The 21,323-nt window shown below is 37.5% G+C and overlaps 1 protein-coding gene across 1 annotated transcript in view; it reads left to right on the top strand.

Moving 5' to 3' along the window:
• LOC308278889 (vascular endothelial growth factor receptor kdr-like) overlaps positions 1-21,323 on the top strand; it is a gene marked incomplete at both ends in the record, with an annotated part of 257,546 nt that overhangs the window by 132,463 nt on the left and 103,760 nt on the right. Inside the window, 3 exons of the mRNA XM_080718883.1 lie at positions 8,495-8,645; positions 11,622-11,745; positions 15,991-16,099. Coding sequence (XP_080575009.1) covers positions 8,495-8,645; positions 11,622-11,745; positions 15,991-16,099 — 384 coding nt within the window. The remainder of the gene's footprint in view (positions 1-8,494; positions 8,646-11,621; positions 11,746-15,990; positions 16,100-21,323) is intronic.

Below are 21,323 nucleotides of genomic sequence, written 5' to 3'. Positions count from 1 at the left end.
CAGATAACTCTGTTTTTTGTACTTACTGGACATATGACCTTAGGCAAATCACTTTGCCTTTATGATCCTCACTTTTACCTTTTTTATTTTTGCAGTACTGGGGATTGAACCCAGGGCTGTTCTACCTCCAAGCTACACCCCAAGCTCCATTTAAAAAATTCTTTATTAGCCAGGCATGGTGGCGCATGCTTGTAATCCCCATGCTTGGGAGGCGGAGACAGAAGGATCACACAGGTTCGAAGACAGACTCGCTGGCTTAAGAGACCCTGTTTCCAAATAAAAATATAAAAAGTAGGTCTGGGAGTGTATCCCAGAGGTAGAAGGATTTCCAAGAACCCCAATACCACACACAAAAAAAGAATCATCTTATTCTACCTCATCTTGCTCATTTTAAAGATGAGGACACTGAGGCCTGGAGTGAGGAAGTTACTTCCCCAAGATCTCATGAAATATGTTGGAAAGCAGCCAATCCTTGAATGTGAGTCTTCTGTGTTAGTTAATAGATTTGGTCATTATTTTATAGTCCCTAAAATTCAATGACTTCAATAAGGTAGACGTTTACTTCTGGCTCACATAACCACCTTTGTATAAGCAATCTAGTGTCAGGGAGCAGGACTTCTTGTTGCTCTGATATTTCTAGATATTGTTCTCATCCATATGATCTGAAATAGTTTTCTTTCACCAAGTGAGGAAGACTCTGTCATTTAAGGGCATGACAAGGAAGTTTCATATATCCCAAAACTTAGTCACATGGCCAACCCTAGCTGCTGAGGATTAGAAATAGCGTCTTTCAATGGGCATCCATGCTCCCTGTTATAAAACCTCTCTCTCTCTCTCTCTCTCTCTCTCTCTCCATATATATGGAAGTGAGAAAAATACAGGAACAACTATAATTACAAACTTTTAGTTCAGAAACAAAGCCCTAAACTTTGTTTTAATGTTTTTGTTCTTTGCATTGGTTATTATGTATACCAGTTTCAGGCCTGAATAAAATGATAATCATCCTCCTAGCTTCAATGATTCATGTCAAGGTAGGAAAGAGAAGGTGGTACTATTTCATTGGATCTGTTCATTAGTGTGACACAAAAGGCAAGCAGCCTTAGTGGAGAGGAGTCATCCGGGCTTGTGGCACAAGTATGCTTCTCTGATAGCGTCAACATCCACTGTTAACTGGACTTACATTCATATTCGAATTAGAGACTCAGAAGAGATTGTATCTACTCCTCTGACTACTCTGCTTATCACAGAAATCACCATATTAGAGGCTGCTTCATGATTTCGGGAATTCTATAGCTCTTGGGTAGCTTGGCAGGCATATCTAGTATGGCCTACTTGAGGAGAAAGTAGAGGCAGGATGAGAGGGAATGAAAAGAATGCCCCTGTTACTAGCTAGGAAGTTATGGAAATTATTCCTGGGAGATCTTTGGAGATGTTACACAATGCCCCTAACATCTCCTTTGGTACTGCCCAAATATTTAAACTCTACCGGAAGAACTTCCTAACAACTGACAATAAAGTTTTCTGATAAGCTCAATTGGCATGGAATTTTCCAGAGCGCACTCATTAGCCTTCCCAAGGACAGACCACCATTCAAAGGTTCTCTAGTCATCTCTATTTATACTACCCAAAGTATTCAAGAATTGGTATTAATACTAACTGGAATGTGATAGGATGGGGAAAGGCATCTCTGGAGATATCCTGGCCTCACTTCCAAGTTGGAATGTTCCGAGCTCAATTTTTCATCCCTAAATCCTATATTTATGGAATGGGTGTTATGATGATCATAATAGTACATAACCTTGGATATGTTTCTTTATAGGATGCTTCTATTCTGAAAAATAATAACATACTAATCTTATGTGATCCTGAGAGGCAAAAAACTACATATTAAAAGGAATCATATTCTGGCTGAATATGAGGAAGGGTTTTTTTATTTTAAAAAGAAACAATGGAACAGCTGTCTTGCAAGATAATGATCATCCTGTCTATAGAGGTGGAACAATTACTAGGTAGGGATGAGATAGGAAGTGTTTTGGCAGTCAGTTGCTTTTAAAGCCCTGATAATCTTGAGATTCTATTTTAACACATATTATTAAAATAACACAGATCCATTGCAAGATTAATTCTGTGTTAAATTCAGAACTGAACACTAAATGCATATTTCAGCTTGCTACCTTGAATGTCTGTGATGTGGTCCTGGTCAGAGAGGAGAGTATAGGATTAGAAGAGAAACTGAGTGATAGCCCTTTGTCATCCTCAGCAGCCCTTTCTGTGCCCTTCTCATTCTTTTCTCTAACACCTAGAACATTAGAGACAATTTCCAGGGTGAATCCAAGAAAGGAGGAAAAACAGACCTCATATTTTTCTATTTTATAAAAGCATCTCCTCAGCTAAATGGAACACTGTATTGTGTTCCATCACCTATCCCAGATGAGCACTTGTTTTCCTAGGGGAAAATGACCAGAGGAACTAAACAAAAAATAAAAAGTAAACAAAAATCTATTGTTAGGTATTCTTCTTCCTTCCCCTTGAGTTGAGACAAATAAGTATCCTAGGTTGAGTCCAGGTCAGCCAGCAGCTCCATTGGTCATTCCTTCCTCTAAATTCTCTGACCACTCTACCTAATTAGTGCTAGAGTGTGTTCTGGGCCATTGATCTGGCTGAAGATAAGTCCTCTGGAATTATCAGTTTAGCTTTCCAAGGCAGTTCCTGTTTCCTTTAGTGTCCTTCCTTAGCCAAAGGGAGGCAGGTAGATATCATGCAGACCCTGAGGGGATGACTACTTTGGGGTCAAAATGGAGCCAAATGAGCCAGCTGGTAAATGGGTAATGTTAAGAGGAGCACTGTAGGGTGGTATGGGCCAAGGGACTTTGGGCAAGTCAACAATTATTTTCTCCATGAATAGCATGCAGAATACATGTGTACTTGTGACCTAGTACCTAACTTTTCAGGCTGACCTCAGGACTCTGCTGGGAAGCCATATAGGCTATTTCTATAAATATTAGGGGCTAGAAGAGTAAGAAGATAGGGCTTTTGTCAAAAATTCTAACAGTCTATCATGAATAATTTTGAAATTCATATTCTTTTTCTGATTCTCTTTCCATCTCACAACTTGGGAGAGGGAGTGTTAGTATCAACAGAAGGTTCTCTTTTTCCATTACCCCAAATTATCAATTTATCAAATATTTTATTATCCATCTTATGTGTTCTGACCATTATTCTAGGTATTATGGTTATTGTAAAAAGTAAAGTGGAAAACCCATTCTGTCACACAGGGAACATTCCATTTTGGAAGGGTTTAGACTGAAAAGCAAAATGAATAAATGTATATTTGCTTGTAGAACTTGTAAGGGCTATGAATACATACAAAGCAGAAAGATAAGATTAGAGAGTGATAAAGGTACAATTTTATAAGCCTTATTGTCTTCTGAATCTGAAAATTGTTTACATAAGGAACTGAATTCCAACTAATTCAGCTATCTATGAAATATGCCAGCCTAAAGATAAAGGTCAATTGGAAAAAGCAAAGTTATGGGAACCATGTGGGCCAGGAATAATTATGCAATTTAGCTTTAATAATTTTCCTTTTAGATTCTTCACTCATTCACCATAAATTGATGCTAGTAAGCCAGGATAGACTTTCTTCATATACAGAGTCATAGAATGTCAAATTGGAACCACTGAGGCCATATAGCCTAACTGCCTTATTTTATAGACAGAGACAATGAAAGAGTTGACCAAGGTCATTCAGTTAGTTAATGGAATTATCTGGGCTAGAGTCCTGCCTCATGCTCCCTAATTCTGAGGAATCATCTCACCAGATTAGAAATGTACTCTTTGTGGTGTGTTAATGTTATTCGAAACCCTACCTAGTTGAGCTATGGATCTGGTACAAGTGACTGTCCAAGATAGTAAGATGTAGGAGCACAGATGACAAGTGACAGAGTATTTTATTTTCAGTTAAATAACATGCAATTTCTTCTTTTCCAATTTACACCAGAAAATTAAACCTTGAACCCTTAGGTTGAAGCCCCTGTAAATTTAAGAAACACTCAAATATTTCTATCAGATTGAGAATTCTACCATTAATTTCAGTAATAGTCTTCTAGACATAAGAATAAAGTACAAGTAACATATGTGTATCCATGTTCATAGCAGCACAATTTGTAATAGCCAAAATATGGACCCAGTCTAGGTCTCCATCAAAAAATGAATGGATTGCAAAATTATGGGAAATACACACAATGGAATTTTACTCAACAATAAGGAAGAACAAAGCCATGTCATTTACAAGAAAATGGAAAGACTTGGAGAACATTATGTTAAGTGAGATTAGCCAAGCACAGAAAGAGAAGGGACATATATTTTCTCTAATATGCCTGAACTAGGGAATACACTTGTGTGCTACTATGTCCAGCTGGGCACATACTTTAACTTCACTAAGCCCTGGATTCTCATTTCTTTGAAACGACGACAGCAATACTCATTGTAATGGTTTGGATTTCAAATGTTCTCTGAGAAAAAGGTACTTATGTTGGATGTGGGGCTTGGTTACTGAGGAGGGGTTTGGCCTTAGGGATTATATATGGTCCCTCCTCACCCTGCTCACTCTCTATGGCTTCTGGTATCCAGGATGTGAGAGCAGAGACCTTGCTTTCTCCTTCTCTACTTCCGGCTGCCATTCTTTAGGTTCCACAGACCTGACTTGACATGCATTGAATCTCTAAAATCTTCCAAAAATAGTGTAACAATGCGCAGTAGAGAGAGGGGTTTTGGGAAACAGATTACCAGAGTTCATAACCTAGTTTATCTACTTACTAGCTGTGTGATTCTGGGAAAATTAATTAGCATTTCATTTTCTTCATCTGTAAATGTGGATAAATACAGAACCAACAATCACAGAGTGAAGATTTAATGAGTGAATTTTCCCCAGTCTGATTTTTATTTTATTATTTATTTATTTATTTATTTATTTATTTTTATTTTAAATTAATTTATTTTTTATTGGTGCACTGTATTCATACATCATAATGGGATAAAAAAAAAACTTTTGTAGACATACATGCACACATCGCCCAATTAGCCCCTACCCGAACCCTACCCTGTTCCCTCCCCATCCCTCCTTCCCATGCTTGGCTTAGTGGTTGACATCTAGTATTATAGCAATTTATCCAAAATTAACACTGATAATCTCACAGAACAGTTTCATTTGTCTGATACCAAGCTTTTGATAACTTAAAGATAACATTTCAATATTTTTTTTGCTTTCTTTCTTACCAGAGAATATTTTTTTCTTTTTTTTAGGTGAAACTATCATACATTTATTTATTTATTTTTCAGAAAAAAATCTATCCTAATGTGGAATATGGACTCTAGGTACCCAAAATGGTCTTGAAAAAGAACAAAGCTAGATGTATATTTTATGATTTCAAACCATATAAAGCTACAATAATTGAAACAGTGTAGTACTGTTATAAAGGCAGATATATAAACCATTGGAGTTATAATACAAGCCTAGAGATAAATTCTTCCATATACTGTCTAGTTATTTTTGACAAGGTTTCCATGAACATTTATTGGAGGAAATAATAATCTTTTAACTAAATATTGTTGAAAAATAATAATTACATGAAAAAGAATAAAATTGGACCCTTACCTAACACCATATACAAATATTAACTCAAAATAGATAAAAGACCTAAATATAAATCTTAAGACTATAAACTTTTAGAAGAAAATCTGGGTCATTAAACCTCACAACATTGAAACTGGCAGTGATTTCTTGGATATGATTTCAATGGCACAGGCAACAGAAGGGTAAACAATCTTGTTTCTCTGGTTCTGGTGTGTGTTACCTATTTCTTCTTTGTAGTTAATCTCTTTGAGTATTTTCTCTAGCGCTGGTTTTGAAGACATAAATTCCTTCAGTTTCTGTTTGTCATGGAAGCTTCTTATTTCCCCATCTAATTTGATAGAAAGTTTTGCTGGGTAGGAAATTTTTGGCTGGAAGTTGTTTTCTTTCAGAGTTTGGAATATGTTACTCCAAGCCCTTCTGGCTCTCATGACTTGGTTTGGGAAGTCTGGAGTGATTCTAGTTGGTTTGCCTCTGAATGTCACTTGGCCCTTTGCTTGTGTTGCCTTTAAGATTCTCTGCTTGGCTTCCACATTGGTCATTTTGACAATTATGTGGTGTGGGGATCCTCTTCTCCGATCCTGTCTAAAGGGGGTTCTATAAATTTCCTGGACCTGTGTATCAACCTCTTGCTCTATGTTTGTAAAATTTTCTGCTATTATTTCCTTGAAGAGATTGTTGATCCCTTTGGTTTCACGTTCTTTTCCCTCCTCTATTCCAATTATTCTTATGTTAGCTCTCTTAAAATGGGCCCATATTTCTTCAATGTCAGATTCCTGCTGTCAGATTTTTTTTTCTAATTTAAAAACTATGTGTTCATTTTTGGAGTGATCATCTTCTAAGAGCGAGATTCTATTCTCCATGTGGTCTAATCAGTTGTTTGTACACTGAATTGAGGCCTTTACTTTATTAATTGCATCCTTTATCTCTTTTTGGCTCTCTCTGAGTTCTTTTCAAAGCACCTCTATTATTTCTACAGTTATTTTCCTGATTTGATCTTCTAGAAATCTCTGAATTTCTGTTTTATCAGGTTCTGATGTGGGGTTGTGGGCATTTATTGCTCCATTGTTATTCCTCTTTCTCATGATTTCAGAAGTTTGTGCCTTCTCTGGGTTCTTTCCTTGGGTCACTACGACTTCACTTAATGTGCTCTGGATCTTGACTCTGTGGTATCTCAGTCCCCACTACTCCTTTACTAGGTTGTATCACAGAGTCTCAGACCCAGGGAGTCAATCGAGGCTGCTTTAGACCATGGAGGGGTGCCAGGTTGGGTGTTCTCCTATGGTGTGATATCTCTGCCACCACCACTCCCCCACTGGGTCAAGTCCCTGGGGATGCTGTACTGGGATTTCTCCTCTAGGGGCCGCAATTTGACTCACTGTTGTTGAGTGCGCAGATGGAGCTGTAGTGGACTCGGTGAATTTGCTGCTGCTGCCGCTGGTGGCAATATGGCGCCGCTGCCACACCCTCAGCCGTGAGGCTGGTGTATTTTTTCTCTGGTTTTGCACTCCACTCTGAGTCCCTGCAGGGTGTGCTGAGCCCAGCCACTGGGAGCTTAGGATGCTCCCTGGGCCGAAAAATCTGCCGAATCCCGCCTGGCTGTTCCACAGCGGCTCACCTTGGCTCACTGTTCACCGATCCTCTCTGGAGCCTGTTGGGCTGTTGGGTGCATTGGTCTGGAACCGTCTGGTGAACTCGCCTCTGCCGCTGGCAGTAAGGTGCTGCTGCTGCATCCTCGGCTGTGAGGCCGGTGTATCTCCTCTGTGGCTCTGAGCTCCATTCTGAGTCCCCCTCCTCTTTGGAGCCTGGTGCTGCAAGGAAAGATGGTGCCCGCCGCTCCGCACTGCGGCTCCAGCCGCAGCACTGTGATCTGGTTTCTTTCTTGTGTCTCGTTTTTCCAGCCCTCTTTTTCTCTGTCCCTTGTAATTACATTTTTTGTTTCTCTGCTGATGGTGTTTTCTGACTATGAAAGGCACTGATTTTGTTGTAATAGAGATTGGTTGTTAGTGGGGCTTGTAAGCCCCGCTTTTCTCCGTTGTCATCTTCCCAGAAGTCTTAATGAGTGAATTTGCATAAAGCATTTAGAAAAGTGATTTGCATCTATTTCAATTAACATTGACTCTTATTAGTATAGTAGTATTCATATTCTCTGTTTTTCAAATAGATAAGTCAAAGAAACAATTGGAAAGATAGGTCGGGAACTGAGACGAACCTCCCCCCCATTAAATCTTATCCTGCTAATCAGACCAAAGCCTATTTTTGTCGTTGGCTTTACTAAATCTATATCCAAACAAAAACTGTTACTGAAAATATGAAAAGACCAAATGTCAGTTTTTGTAATTAAATTCAATATATAACTTGAACAATGAATTTGTGTCCAAAGTGGAAGGGTGAATCTGATTGCCACCTTGCCTTTAAGAAACCTCCAATACACAAGGATATTTTGAAATACACAGGGCCCTCTCTTTTGGGGCTTTGAATCACTTATCCTTAAAGAGTTTAATTGTACCTAATTAAGTGTGACCAGAGGTGGTATTAAAGACATTTTACAACAAGTATGACACAGGCACTGACAAATTAAGTCAGGCCATAGTAGTGGTATGGAGTATTAGAGGCCCTCTGCTGTGTTAGATATTAATTCTTTAGTTGCTGGACCATAAAAATATCTTGGGAGGATGGGCAATTTCTGGGAAAGACTAGTATGGTAGTAGAAGGAAAAGGGCTGTTAAAGGAGCCTGGAGGCAGTAGCTACTCATAAATGGATATAGGAGTATTTCAATATTTTAACCACTGACAGTACCAGCTAAAATATTGGCCTTAGTGTGGGACAATAATCTTTGCCTTTTTTCCCCTCCTGTACAGAAAAACCCAAGATTTATGAGAAGGAGACAGATGTGAAAAGCACTCATGCAGTATTTCTGGGCAGCGAGAACATCCTTAGCTGTACTGCAAGTGGCCGGCCTGCACCCTCCTTTATGTGGGCCTGGGAACCCTGTAGCCAGACAGATGAGTTGTAAGTAACTTGCATGCCAAAGGACCAGGCATGATGTAGATGCCCTGGATATATTGACGTGCATGAGGAATTAGAAGTCTCAATATCTTACCAGAAGTCTTTTCTTTCAAGAGACAGTTCTTGGGGTTAGTGGCCTTGGAATGGAAGTCAGGAAGCTAAGAGAATGGGAAATGCAACAAATGCAAAATTTCAGAGTTTTACCAATTTTTACTTCCAAAGTCACTGCCTGGACTGGGCCAGAAATATTTAAATTTGTGTTGTGAACTGACATTTAAGTGGGAGAGGGATAGAACAAGAAAATAATCTAAGTAGTCGTCATTGAATTTAAAAAATCAAGTAATGGGCTTGGAATGTGTATGTGTCTTGTCTGACTGAGAACTTATTTCATGATAAGCCTGCTTGGAAAGTAAACATTGACAAATCTGTCAGAAAGCAGAATTTTTATATTGGAATACAATCATTTTACCTTCCTGTGATCCTTGTAATGGATGGAAGATAGGGATTACTTTTTTCCAGTAGTAGAGATATAGAGATTAGATGGGAATGAATGACTTAAATTTGTCACAAGACAGGAAGTCAAAGGAGAAATCACAATGAGAACTAGGTGCCCTGACTGCTAGCCCTTTTTGAAATTCTATTTATCAAAACACTACTATATAGCCGGGTGTGGTGGCACATGCTTGTAATCCCCGCGCTTGGGAGGCTGAGACGGGAGGATAGCACAGGTTCAAAGCCAGCCTCAGCTACTTAGTGAGGTTCTCAGCAACTTAGTGATTCCCTGTTTCCAAATAAAGTATAAAATAGGTCTGGGAGTATAGCCTGGATGTAGAAAAGCCCCTGGGTTCCACCCCCAGCACCACAAAAAAAATAAAGAAAAACAAAACACTACTGTATTCTTATAACGTATTAGATACTCTGATTTCTGCTTTAGGTCAGTAAGCTCTATTTTAGAGTGTCTGCCTCAGTCACCTTTAGAACAAGGAGTTAAATGGTCTCTTACAAAGTAGAAGAAAATTATAATTCATAAAGGCCAAATGAATTGCCTCAAATCCCAGAGTGGTTAGCATTTTAGAATGCTTTATCAATGCTCACCTATCTCCTAACACAAAATTCCTCCTACAGGCCTGCTACAGGCCCGATATTTTTGCCTTGGACTAACACCAACATGGCATAAATACTTCACCTGGATTCCAGTTATTATTAAAATGACATATTTGCTGACCAGAAAAATTAACCTGATTAACTCATTTCTTCTCTATGCTAAAAGTGGAGTTCTGAGTACTTGGACATGAGAGAGCAAGAAACACAAAAGGCTATTGGAAGGGGGAGATGCTAGGAAATTATAATATGGCCTTAATACAAAGGGAAATAATGCTATCAGATCAATCTCCAGGTCTTCAGGTAGAATGGTTTTTCTGCCCCTGTCTTAAAAGAACTGTCCATCCAAATTCTGTAACATAGCTCTGTCCAATTGCTCCCTGCCTACAGCTGAGTCCACTGGAATCATTTCTTCTCAGTAGAAACTAGGGAAGTATCCTTTGAGGTGATAACAGTGGTGTTTACTACTTGCCCTCTTTTGATTTTTGTCCCAGTTCCTTTGCTTACTCTGACACATCTATTTTTTTTTACTCAGTTTAGAATAATTGAAGTCAGTCTCATGTTTTTGCACCTTTCTACTTGAAAAAGAGTCATTAATTACTTCTCCTAACAATGTTTTCATTAAGTAAATCGTTATTGAGCACTTGCTATGTAGTCTAGGAGTAATACCAGTTCCTATCTGACATAGTCATTTAAAATTCAAGTCTCATTTGATTCTCTGAACAAGCCCTTAGGTATCTAATACTAGTTAATTTTATAGCTGAGCAAACTGAGGCTCAGAAAGGGAAGTGAGTTGCCAGAGGTAAAAAAAAAAACTGACAGTGCTTGGATATGAATTCCATATCTGCTGAGAACAAGTCCAGTATTCTTACAGTTTCCTCCAGTAATCTGCTTTCCTGAAGATCTAAGCTAATGAACAAATGCCCAGAAGTCTACTCTTGTGACACTCTCTTCTTTGCTTAGGTTTAAGAATAGGAGAGTTGGATTGAGAGGAGATAATAGTAAAGGAGTATCTCACAGGGCTTCACACTGCACCTCAGTCCAGAAACAAGTATATGACTTAAATAAGCAAAAATTTCAAATTTTGAAGTCACTGCCCTCTACCTCTAGCTACATGGACCTCTTGTTTCTCAAACTTATCTAACTCATTGTTCCAGCTCAGGTGTTGCAGTTCTTCTTCCCTCCACCTGAAATTATCTTCCCCTAGAAACATTCATGGTTTATATATTTTTTATCAGTACTATGCTCACCTATCACTTCTTCAGAGAGTCATTCCCTGACCATGCTATCTTCTAAAATATGTACATTTCTAATTATCTTAGTTTGTTTTGTGTTGTTGTAAAATAATACCTGAGACTAGGAACTTTATAAACAATATAAGTTTTTTGACTCATAATTCTGGAGGCTGGAGATTTTAGAATCATGTCATTGGCACCCAGTAATGGCTTTAGTGCAGCAGCATCACATGGTAGATGGTGGGAGGGAAAGGGAGAGTACAGGAGCAAAATAGAGCTAAATTTGTTTTTATTAAGCAATCTACTACCATGGTGATGACATTAATCTTTCATGAGGCATGAAATAATCACTTTTTAAATAATCACTTTTTAAAAATTCAACAATGTTGCAATGGAGATGAAGTTTCCAATACATTAATTTTGAAGGATGTATTCAAACTATAGCACTAATCCATTAACTTATTTGCCTTTAACCAATATGTGTGATTCAAATGATTTTACTTAGGAATGGAGAGAACTTCTTGTCCAGGATTTTCTGGTGACAGTATTTTCCTGATTAGAAGAAAATGCTCTTTTTAGTGCTTGATATGCTTCATACCCTTCATAGTGAAAACAATGTAAATATGGTTTCTTTCTTTCCTAGGTGTATGGAACGGGGCAAGCGTATGCAGCTTTCAAATGAGACTTTGAAAAATGACCTCCTCCCTGTGGGCAACAGGATTCTTTCCATTGTGGAAATGGTAGTGATGCATGGAGAAAAGACCAAGGTAAATTGCTGAGAATTACTGTGGTAGTGGTGACCTCACAAGCTCAGTAATGCTAGCTTATTCTTCAAGCACTTTTGTCACATTTCAGGAATGCCTAAAGCTTAGGGTATGTTTGAAAATTATTAATTTTAAAATTAATTATAAAAACTTTAGTCATAGTATATAGCTTACTATTTTGAAAAATTCCTGTTAAGTCAACTCTTTCTATGTACCAAGGTCTTGAAAATAGCCAAATTATGTTTTACATAAGACTCTGTGAAATTACCTGCTCATCTTGGATTCTGGGATCTCTAGGTAGCGTAGCAGAATAATTTTCAGGTCTATTTTGTTTACAAGGGCTGGAGAATGGCACTAAGAGTTTCTTGCAGCACATGATACATGGAGCACATATAGCCCTGCGTTTACCTTGGTGCTCTAAGACTGATGTTTAATTCCTTTAGTCAAAGGAAGAGGTGAAGGGAAAAGACATGATCTGTATACCAACTGGCCTATGAAATCGAAAAGAAAGAACATAAACTGGGGTCTTGAGGATCCTCCCAAGGATGGCAATGCTGTATTATGTAAAGCTCACTAGATTGGGACTCACTAGATTGGGACCCACAAGATCTGTGTTGGAATCCTTGCTCTATCATTTACTAGCTACCCAAATTAGTCAAACCACTTTTCCTCTCTGGTTCATGTTTCCCAATCATCAATTTTTTTCATTCATTTGACAAACAATTCTTGTGTCTGAAACAGTGATAAGTCTAAGGCCTATATCCCTCAGTCCTCCTGGACCTTATTGTGTATTACGGGATATGGATGAAATGCAGTGGGATATTGATAAAAGCAGTGGGCCAGTTATTTTAAAAATACAAACTATTGAAAGCTTCATGAAGAAAGAAGGAGCATAATAAAATTTAGTTGGTATAAAAAAGATACATTTTAGGCCGGGCGTGGTGGCTCACGCTTGTAATCCCTGCGCTTGGGAGGCGGAGACAGGAGGATCGCGCAGGTTTGAAGCCAGCCACGCTGGCGTAAGAGACCCTGTTTCAAAAATATAAAATAGGTCTGGGAGTGTAGCCCGGAGGTGGAAGGGCTTCCAGGAACTCCAGTACCACACACAAAAAAAGATACATTTTGGCAAAGAAATACTTTCAGAGGAGGAAGTATTTAATTTTAGGCTTAAACAAAGGATGAGTAATCTTACATGCAACCAATTATACTCTAGGTTCCATGCTGTCCAACAGAAAGAAAATGTGGGCCACAAACTTAAGCCACGTATATAATTCTGAATTTTCTAGTAGCCAACATCATACAAAGTAAAATTAAACAGACAAAATTAATTTTAATAATATATTTAACCTGATATATCTAAAATATTATAATTTCAATAAACAACCAATATAAAACTATTCATGAGGTCTTTTTCAATCTTTTTTCATACCAAGTTTTTAAAATTTGGCATGTAGTCTATGCCTACAGAGCATCTCTATGTGGAGTAGCCATATTTCAAGTGATTTGTAACCACATGTGACTTATGGCTACTATATTGTACAGTACGGGTCTAGACATTTTCTAAGGTCATGAGGTATAAAGAGTTTGGCACATTCTAGTAACAGAGAGAAAGTCAGTGTGGCTAGAATATGGTGAGTGAAGGAGACTACAACAAGAATTGGAGTTTGAGAGAAGATGTGGACTTGATTATGCAGGGCCTTGGAGGTATGGTAAATATTTTTCACTTTATCCTTAGTATATAGGGAATTTGTGCAATGATTTTGAAAAACATAGATCAAAAAACCTTTTCAATGAGATCACTATATTTGCACTGTGATTTGCTTAGAAGCTCTATTTTCCTTGAAGGGAACAAAAGAGAATGCAGAGAAGGAAAAGACTTAATTGAAAAGAGGATTACTCTAATAGCTAAAATTGAAACTCTTATCCAGGCATGGTAGCACAGGCCTGTAATCCTAGTACTTGGAGGCTGAAACAGGAGGACCACAAGCTTGAGGCCAGCCTCAATAACTTAGCATGACTCTCAGCAACTTAGTGAGAACCTATCTCAAAATAAAAAATTAAATAGGATTGAGAGGTGTAACTTAGTTTTTTGTTGTTCTTTTTTTCCCCCCCTCTCGGTTGGCCTTCTTTTTTTTCTTTCAGTTTCTTGTGTTTATTATTGCTTTTCCTTTGCTAAACATATTATCTGGTTTAGTGCCCCTGGCTTCAGCCTCCTCACAAAAAAATAGGAGACTCTTGAATGAGATCTGAAAAAGCAGATCTCATAGAAGTTGAAAATACAATATTGGTTAGTAGAGGCTGAGGAGAATAGAGAGGGAAAGAAATTGGTTGGTGGGTACAATACTACAGTTAGAAAAAAGAAATAAGTTCTGGTGTTTCATATCACCTTTGGGTAAAAACAGTTAACAACAATAAAATAAATAATTTCAACATAGGTAGAAGAGATGATTTTATTTATATTTAATTTTTTAATTTTTTGTGGTACTAGGGATGGAACCCAGGGGCATTCTACCTCTGAGCTATACCCCTATCCCTATTTTTTATTATTTTTTTAAAATAGGGTCTCATAAATTGCATAAGGCCCCACTAAGTAGCTGAGGCTGTCCACAAACGGTGATCCTCCTGTCTCAGCCTCTCAAGTACTGGGATTATAAGCATGTGATACCACCCCCAGCTTAGAAGAGATTATTTTAAATGAACTCACTATAAAGAAATAATACATTTTACTTCTATGACCCATTTCTCCCTAGCTTCTGCATATGAGGGAGAGCATTCAATTTTTATTTTTTTGTGACTGACTAATCTCACTTAGCATAATGTTCTCCAGTTCCATCCATTTACCTGAAAATGACTCTAGACAAAGAAGAAGAAACCATAGATAAGCAAATAAAGTGTCCTAACTGAGGGGAAGAGGAAGGGAAAGAGGGAAATTTCATAATGTATATGATGTACATTCACAAATATATCAAAGTCAGTCACTAAGCCAAACATGAGAAGGAGGCAGGGGGAGGGAATGGGGTGGAAAGTGGGGAAGGGCTAAATGAATGATGTGTGCATATATGCTTCTACCATCTTGTACGCCATGAAGATATATGACAATAATGCATCAATAAAAATCAATGTTTAAGATAATGGATATGATTGTTGATCTTATTTGATTATGATAAATGTATACATAAATAAAACACAGCTTACTACACAAATATTTCAATTATTATGTGTCAGCTAAAGTAAGATACCTTTAAAAAATGACTCTTGGATGTTCTACTTTCTTCATTGTTCTTTAAAAATACCGCAAAGAGTGAGTGTTTTCATACACACTTCTTTTACCCCAAAATTTCAAGGTAGTATAATATTGTGAAAATAATATTGTATAATATTGTAGTGGTAAAATACATGAATTCTCAAGTTAGAGTTCTAGGTTTGTATCTCATTTGCATTATTTCTTGTGTGACCTCCAGTGGGTTACCTAACCTCTCTGAGAATAGTTTGCTCTTCAATAAAAAGAGGTGTTGTTGGTAGTTTCTACTCTATAGAGTCATCAGAGAGGTTAAATGAAACAAAAACAGTTTGTGCAAAATACTTAGCATTGTCCCTGGCATATTGTAAAACATTATATTAAATGTTAGCTGCTGTTCTGAAACTTAGTATATCAATCTGGAAAATTAACTACTGAATGATATACTTGTGTATAATGTTATAGCTATTTTGTTTTCCTCATTAAGTATTTTTTTTATTTTCTGTTTCCTTCCAAAAGAAGACCTTGACTAGAATGTTTGTTGAATGAATACAGACCACTTCCTATATATCATCACAGATCAGTGATGATAGCCTAAGTTGTACTTTTAGTAGCAAACAACTTTAAACTTTAAAATCTGGTTTAAAGCCACAAATGCATACTTCTTACCCATAATACATGCCCATTGCATATCAGTAGGATGGCTTTTTTATTGTAGCCCATTAGGGACACAGGTTGATACCTTAGTTATCATCTCAAACGCTGGTAATCATCATTCCAGATGGAAATAGCTATGGAGAGTTTTATCACAGCAATTAACTGCTCCAGTTTAGAAGTAACCCAAATAATTCCCACTCTTAAATCACTGGCCCCATCCAACTATAAGAGAGCCAAGAAGGGAAATCCCACTATGTGCCTGAATGGAAAAATAAGTGGAAGTATTTGTTGCATAGCACTACGGAATAACACATTTACAACTGTGATTAATGCATTTCTTCTCTCTCCTTAAGACGCTGAGCACATTGACCATACAGAGCAGCAATGTTTCTGGTATATATTACTGCATAGCTGTAAACAAAGTCGGCATTGATGAGAGAAGCATACAGTTCTTTGTCTCAGGTAAACTCTGAACTTAAGGTAGTCAAGATAAATCTTTGTTGATGTGACTAGATATGCATGGAAAATGTGCCTTTTCATAGTTAGTGCAACTATTATATAGGCTAGCAAAAATGCTTGAGAATCTGTCAATGAAAGTTTCTTATTAAGTGTTAAAACAGAATTATGCTAAAATGAAAATACTCTGGAAGAGGCAACACATAATATCTCTACTAGCAATTTAACACCTACCTTAACCTGATTCTGATTGCTACCAATTCCTTTTGGATATTAAAGTGAGTTATAGTTTCCCAACTTGCTAAACACTATGATCTAATATGCTTCTTTCAAATACTATGATTAAGCTGAAGTTACTAATTTAGATGACAGATGATAAGAACTAACTACAACTCGAGAATTGATTTATACAGTGGTGTACAACTTCGTAAGTAGGTCATGGTTTATTGTAATTTTTGTGGTACTGGGCATAGAACATAGAGGCATTCTACCTCTGAGCTATACCCTCAGCTTTATTTTATATTTTACTTTAAAACAGGATCTCACTAAGTTGCTAAGGTCCTTGCTAAGTTGCTGAGGTGGCCTCGAACCTGTGATCCTCTTGTATCAACCTTCCAAGTATTATTTTTATTCGTGTATTGTAATCATACATATTCATGAAGCTCAGGATGATAGAGGCATACATACACATGACACTCATTGAGCCCTTCCTCAGTTTCTACCTCCCCATGCTCAACACAGTGATTGGCTTTGATAAATTTGCATATGTCCATTGATGTCCATTGAGGTGTTTCTCTCTTCAAGTCTTCATTCCTTCTTTTATCTCCCTTAGTTAGGTCAACCACCTCATTCCACTAAGGTTTCTCATCCTTTGTCTGGAGTCTCTCTTATGTCTCAGTTTCTCCCTGGCTTTTGCTATGAGGGAGAATATCTGAGCTTTCAGGACATCTGATCTTTCACATTTTGTGATGGGCTAATAATCTCACTCAGCATAATAATCTCCAGTTCCATTAAATTTCCTGAAAATGACATAATTTTGTTCTTTATGGCTGAGTATAATTCCATTGTGTATATCTTCCATAATTTTCTATTCATTCATCTATTGATGGACATCTCGACTGGTCTATAATTTAGTAATTATTAATTATGCAACTGTAAACATAGATATACATGCATTAATATGGCATTCTGGCTTCAATCCTTTTGAGTAGATACCCAGAAGTGGTATTTCTGGGTCATATAGTAGGTTTTCCCATTCTTCTGAGGATCCTCCACACTGTTTTTCAAATTGGGCACACTAATTTGGAATCCCAACAAAAATGTATCAGAGTTCCTTTCTCCACATACTCACAATCATTTATTATTGTTTGTGTTTTTAATGATTTTCATTCTAATTGCGATTAGGTGAAATCTCTGGGTTGTTTTGATTTACATCTCTCTGACTGCTAATTATGTTGAACAAAAATTTTTTCATATTTATTAGCCATTTGTGTGTCTGATTTTGTGAAGTGTCTATTTAAGTTCATGTACCCATTTTTGATTGGGTTATTTGTTTTTTGGTGGTGAGTTTCTGGAGGTCTTTTTGTATATCCTAGATATTAGTCCTCTATCAGATCTTCTATCCTGTTGGCTCCCTGTTGAGGTTCTTGATAGTTTTCTTTGCTGCACAGAACCTTTTCAGATTAATGCAATCCCATATAATCCATGTTTCAATTTCTTATGTCTTTGGGGTCTTCTTGAGGAACTTTTTACCTGTGCCTGTATGTTGGAGTGTTGGTCTTATGTCCTCTTTAAGTAATTACAAAGTGTCTCGTCTAATTTCCAGGTCTTTGATCCATCTTGAAATGATTCTTTTGCAGAGTGAGAAAGTTGGATTTATGGATAACCAGTTTTCCCAACATCATTTATTGAAGAGGCATTAGTATTCCAAAACCATTGTGACTTCATTATTTTACATTGCCTCTATTTTGTATATTTTTTATACTTTTACAATTGTTTTTTATGGGGTGGAAGATCAAACCCAGAGCTCTGCGTGTGCTAGGCAAGTGCTCTGACACTAAGCTAAATCCCTAACCCCTTTTACTTGCCTCTAAAGTAGAACTTTAAGCTTAGAGTTTTCACATAGAAGGTTTTCTGACAGTGCAAATTAACTATGCTCAAGTTTTCCTTCTAAACTACATACATACTTATCTCTCAAAGAATCCATATAAGTTCCTCAGGCCTGATTTTTCATGACTTAAATTGCCTTTTTGTACGTTTGCATTCTGAGGGTGAACAATAAATTGTAGTTTGCTACACTAAGTCATTCTGACTACAGAGCCATAGAAATAAAAACAGCTAATATTGATTAGGACTATATTGGTGAATACATTTGTAGTACTGGCACAAAAGCAGACATAAAAACCCTTAACTTTATGAGACTGGCTGATCTCACTTAGCATAATATTCTCTAGTTCTATTCATTTTCCTACAAACTTCATTGTATATACATACCACATTTTGGGGGATGGTGGGGATGGAATCCAGGAGTATTCTACCTCTAAGCTATACCCTTAGCTCAGTATTTTATTTTGAAGTAGAGTCTTACTAAGATGTGGAGGACCTCTCTAAGTTGATGAAGCTGACTTTAAATCTGTGATCCTTCTGTTTTATCTTCTCAGGTACTGGAATTACATGGTGGTGTGTACCACCATGCCCAGTTATATACCACATTTTCTTTATCCATTCATCTGCTGATGGAACCTAGACTGGTTCCACAACTTGGCTATTGTGAATTGTGCTATTATAACCATGGATATGCATATATTGTTTTAGTATGATAATTTTAAAATTATTTTTAAGTTTTTATTTTTTATTGGTGCATTGTAGTCATATATCTTAATATAGTACAAGATGTTAGAAGTAATATGTGAAAGTTAGGAAGAAAAAGGATCATAGGAGGAACTCTAGATGAAGGAGAAACCATAGATGGGGAATGGGAGGGGGAAAGAGGGAAATTTCCTAATGTACATGGTATACATTCACAAACATATCAAATTCAATCAGTAAGCCAAACATGAGAAGGAGGGAGGGGGAGAAGGAATTGGGTGGGAATTGGGGAAGGGCTAAATGAGTATGCTGATTTTAATTATTTTGGATGAGTATTGAAGCGTGGTATAGTTGGGTCATATGGTGTTTCTATTTCTAGGCTTTTGAGGAATCTCCATACTTATAATCTGGCTTCATTTGTGCTTGTCATTCCACAAATTCTGAGTAGTCTGCTTCGTTTATTTCTGATTTTGTATGTACGTTTCCTATTTCATCAAGAGAGAGCCTTATGTTCAGTTTTTCCACTTGTCCTGTATTGACATATTGTCAATTTTCAGCAGTAGAGGGCATTCCAGGCCCAGATTTCTCTGAAACCTGCAATTGATTTATTCAAAATGAATGATGGAGTGCCTAAAATGGGTTGTGCATTTCCACAAAACTCCATATGTGCCTGGAGTAGACTTAGATACTTCAATCATGGTCACCAGCCTGTATTCGGGCAATATGTAATTTGTATCACTGTGGGCCTCACCATAGAAGAATTAGCCTCAGGCTCCTATACAACAAATTAGTCTTTATGTTCTTTTTTATCCCCCCAGACAGGTAATTACTCTTTCCTTGTTGTGCTTCATGGAATTGGTGAACAAATGATATGGGCTAGAACATGGGAAGCAGTGCTGAAAGGCTGGGTCACACTCATAGCCCACAGATGCCCACAGGAGTGTAGTACAGGGGCAGGACCAACATTTTCAATGATATGGGCTGTCTGCTACTGTGGTGGACTCATGGTCCAATAGCACTCTAGCCAGACACAGGTAATGCTGGATGGAAGAGAAATTCAGTCATCTGGGGACACAGATTTCTACATGACTCTGAGAAGGGTCTAGAGGTTCCATATGTTGGCATTAGCCTGGGATCAAAGCACATTAGGATCTTCCCATTATCAGGGATTAGCATCCCTGTATTGAGTCTTGAACACTGAGTCCTGAGCTCACTTTCATACCCTATCCCTAGTGGAACAAGTCTTACTTCCTATTGTATGTCCATGTTCAGTGAGAGAGGGGAGGAGTCTTTTGGCCACCCAAGTTAATGCTTATATAGGTCATACCTGAGCCTTCTAGCCATAGGGAACTGCAGTCTCATGGGCGAATATCAGGTTTATGCCATGTTTTGTGGTGACTCAGGTCAAAACATGTATTCTACAGGTTAGTCTCAGCCTGGTGCTGAGGCAGGAAAAGAGGCTCATTCTATGAACACTAGCCTGGGGTTAGGTGACTTCTGACTCCATCCAGTGTTTTTTAGCACTGAACTCTTGTGCTGAATGGATTTTTCAGTGTTTCACGGCACTGAACTCCTGTGTTTACTGAGGAGGCCTCACTCCTCAGTTGTTGGAGTCTTCTTGGCCACGGTTGGGGAGAGGTGATAAAAGTAGTTCTTTTGTTCCCTAGTTAAGTATGCTCCAGGGCCTCAGTTTGTGCTTATTGGCCTATGGGTAGGATCAGTGGATCTCTGCATGATACTGGGTTTAATTTGGTGGATCTGGTACAAAGATTTCAAGTCAAAGGTCAGACTAATACCCTCTTGTTCTACCAAGTAGGAAATGTCTCTCCACTCAGTTGCTTGGAGAAGGGTAAGACGGACATTTTTTCTCTGCAATGCATTTTCTTTCCTTTTTATACTAAAATCAGGGTTCTAATCTGGCTTGCTATGTCTTATAAATGCAGTTTGTTGTGGGAATAGGTGTTCAAATTTGTTTTCTTTATGGAGACACGATTCTTGGAACATCTTAGCCAACATCTTACTCCCAATCTCTCAATTTTGCTTTTGTTTCTGTGCTTTTGGAGTCATATTGTCCTGTAACATTTACCATGTCTTTTGTCATTACTAATTTTGTATCTGACATTTAAGCCTTTTTTCCATTTTGGGTTGATCTTTACATGTGGTAACAAATAAGAGTCTCATTTTATTCATATGAGTATGGATAGACAGTTTTTCAAACAACATTTATTTAAAAGACTACTTTCTCCAATTTATGTTCTTTGTGCCTTTTTTTAAAAAACCAGTTGGCTAAAAATATCTGGAATAATTTCTAGGTTCACTATTTTGTTTAATTTATGTATTTGTTCTTATACCACTGTATGCTCTTTTGTTTATTATAGGTTAGTACTGTGTTTTAATGTCAGGTATTGTGATTCCACTAGTA

This window comes from Muscardinus avellanarius (genome assembly GCF_963383645.1).
Source record: "Muscardinus avellanarius genome assembly, chromosome: X".
Taxonomy (NCBI): Eukaryota; Metazoa; Chordata; class Mammalia; order Rodentia; family Gliridae; genus Muscardinus; species Muscardinus avellanarius.
Note: the sequence above shows the minus strand (reverse complement) of the source record. Positions and strands in the feature narration are given on the sequence as shown.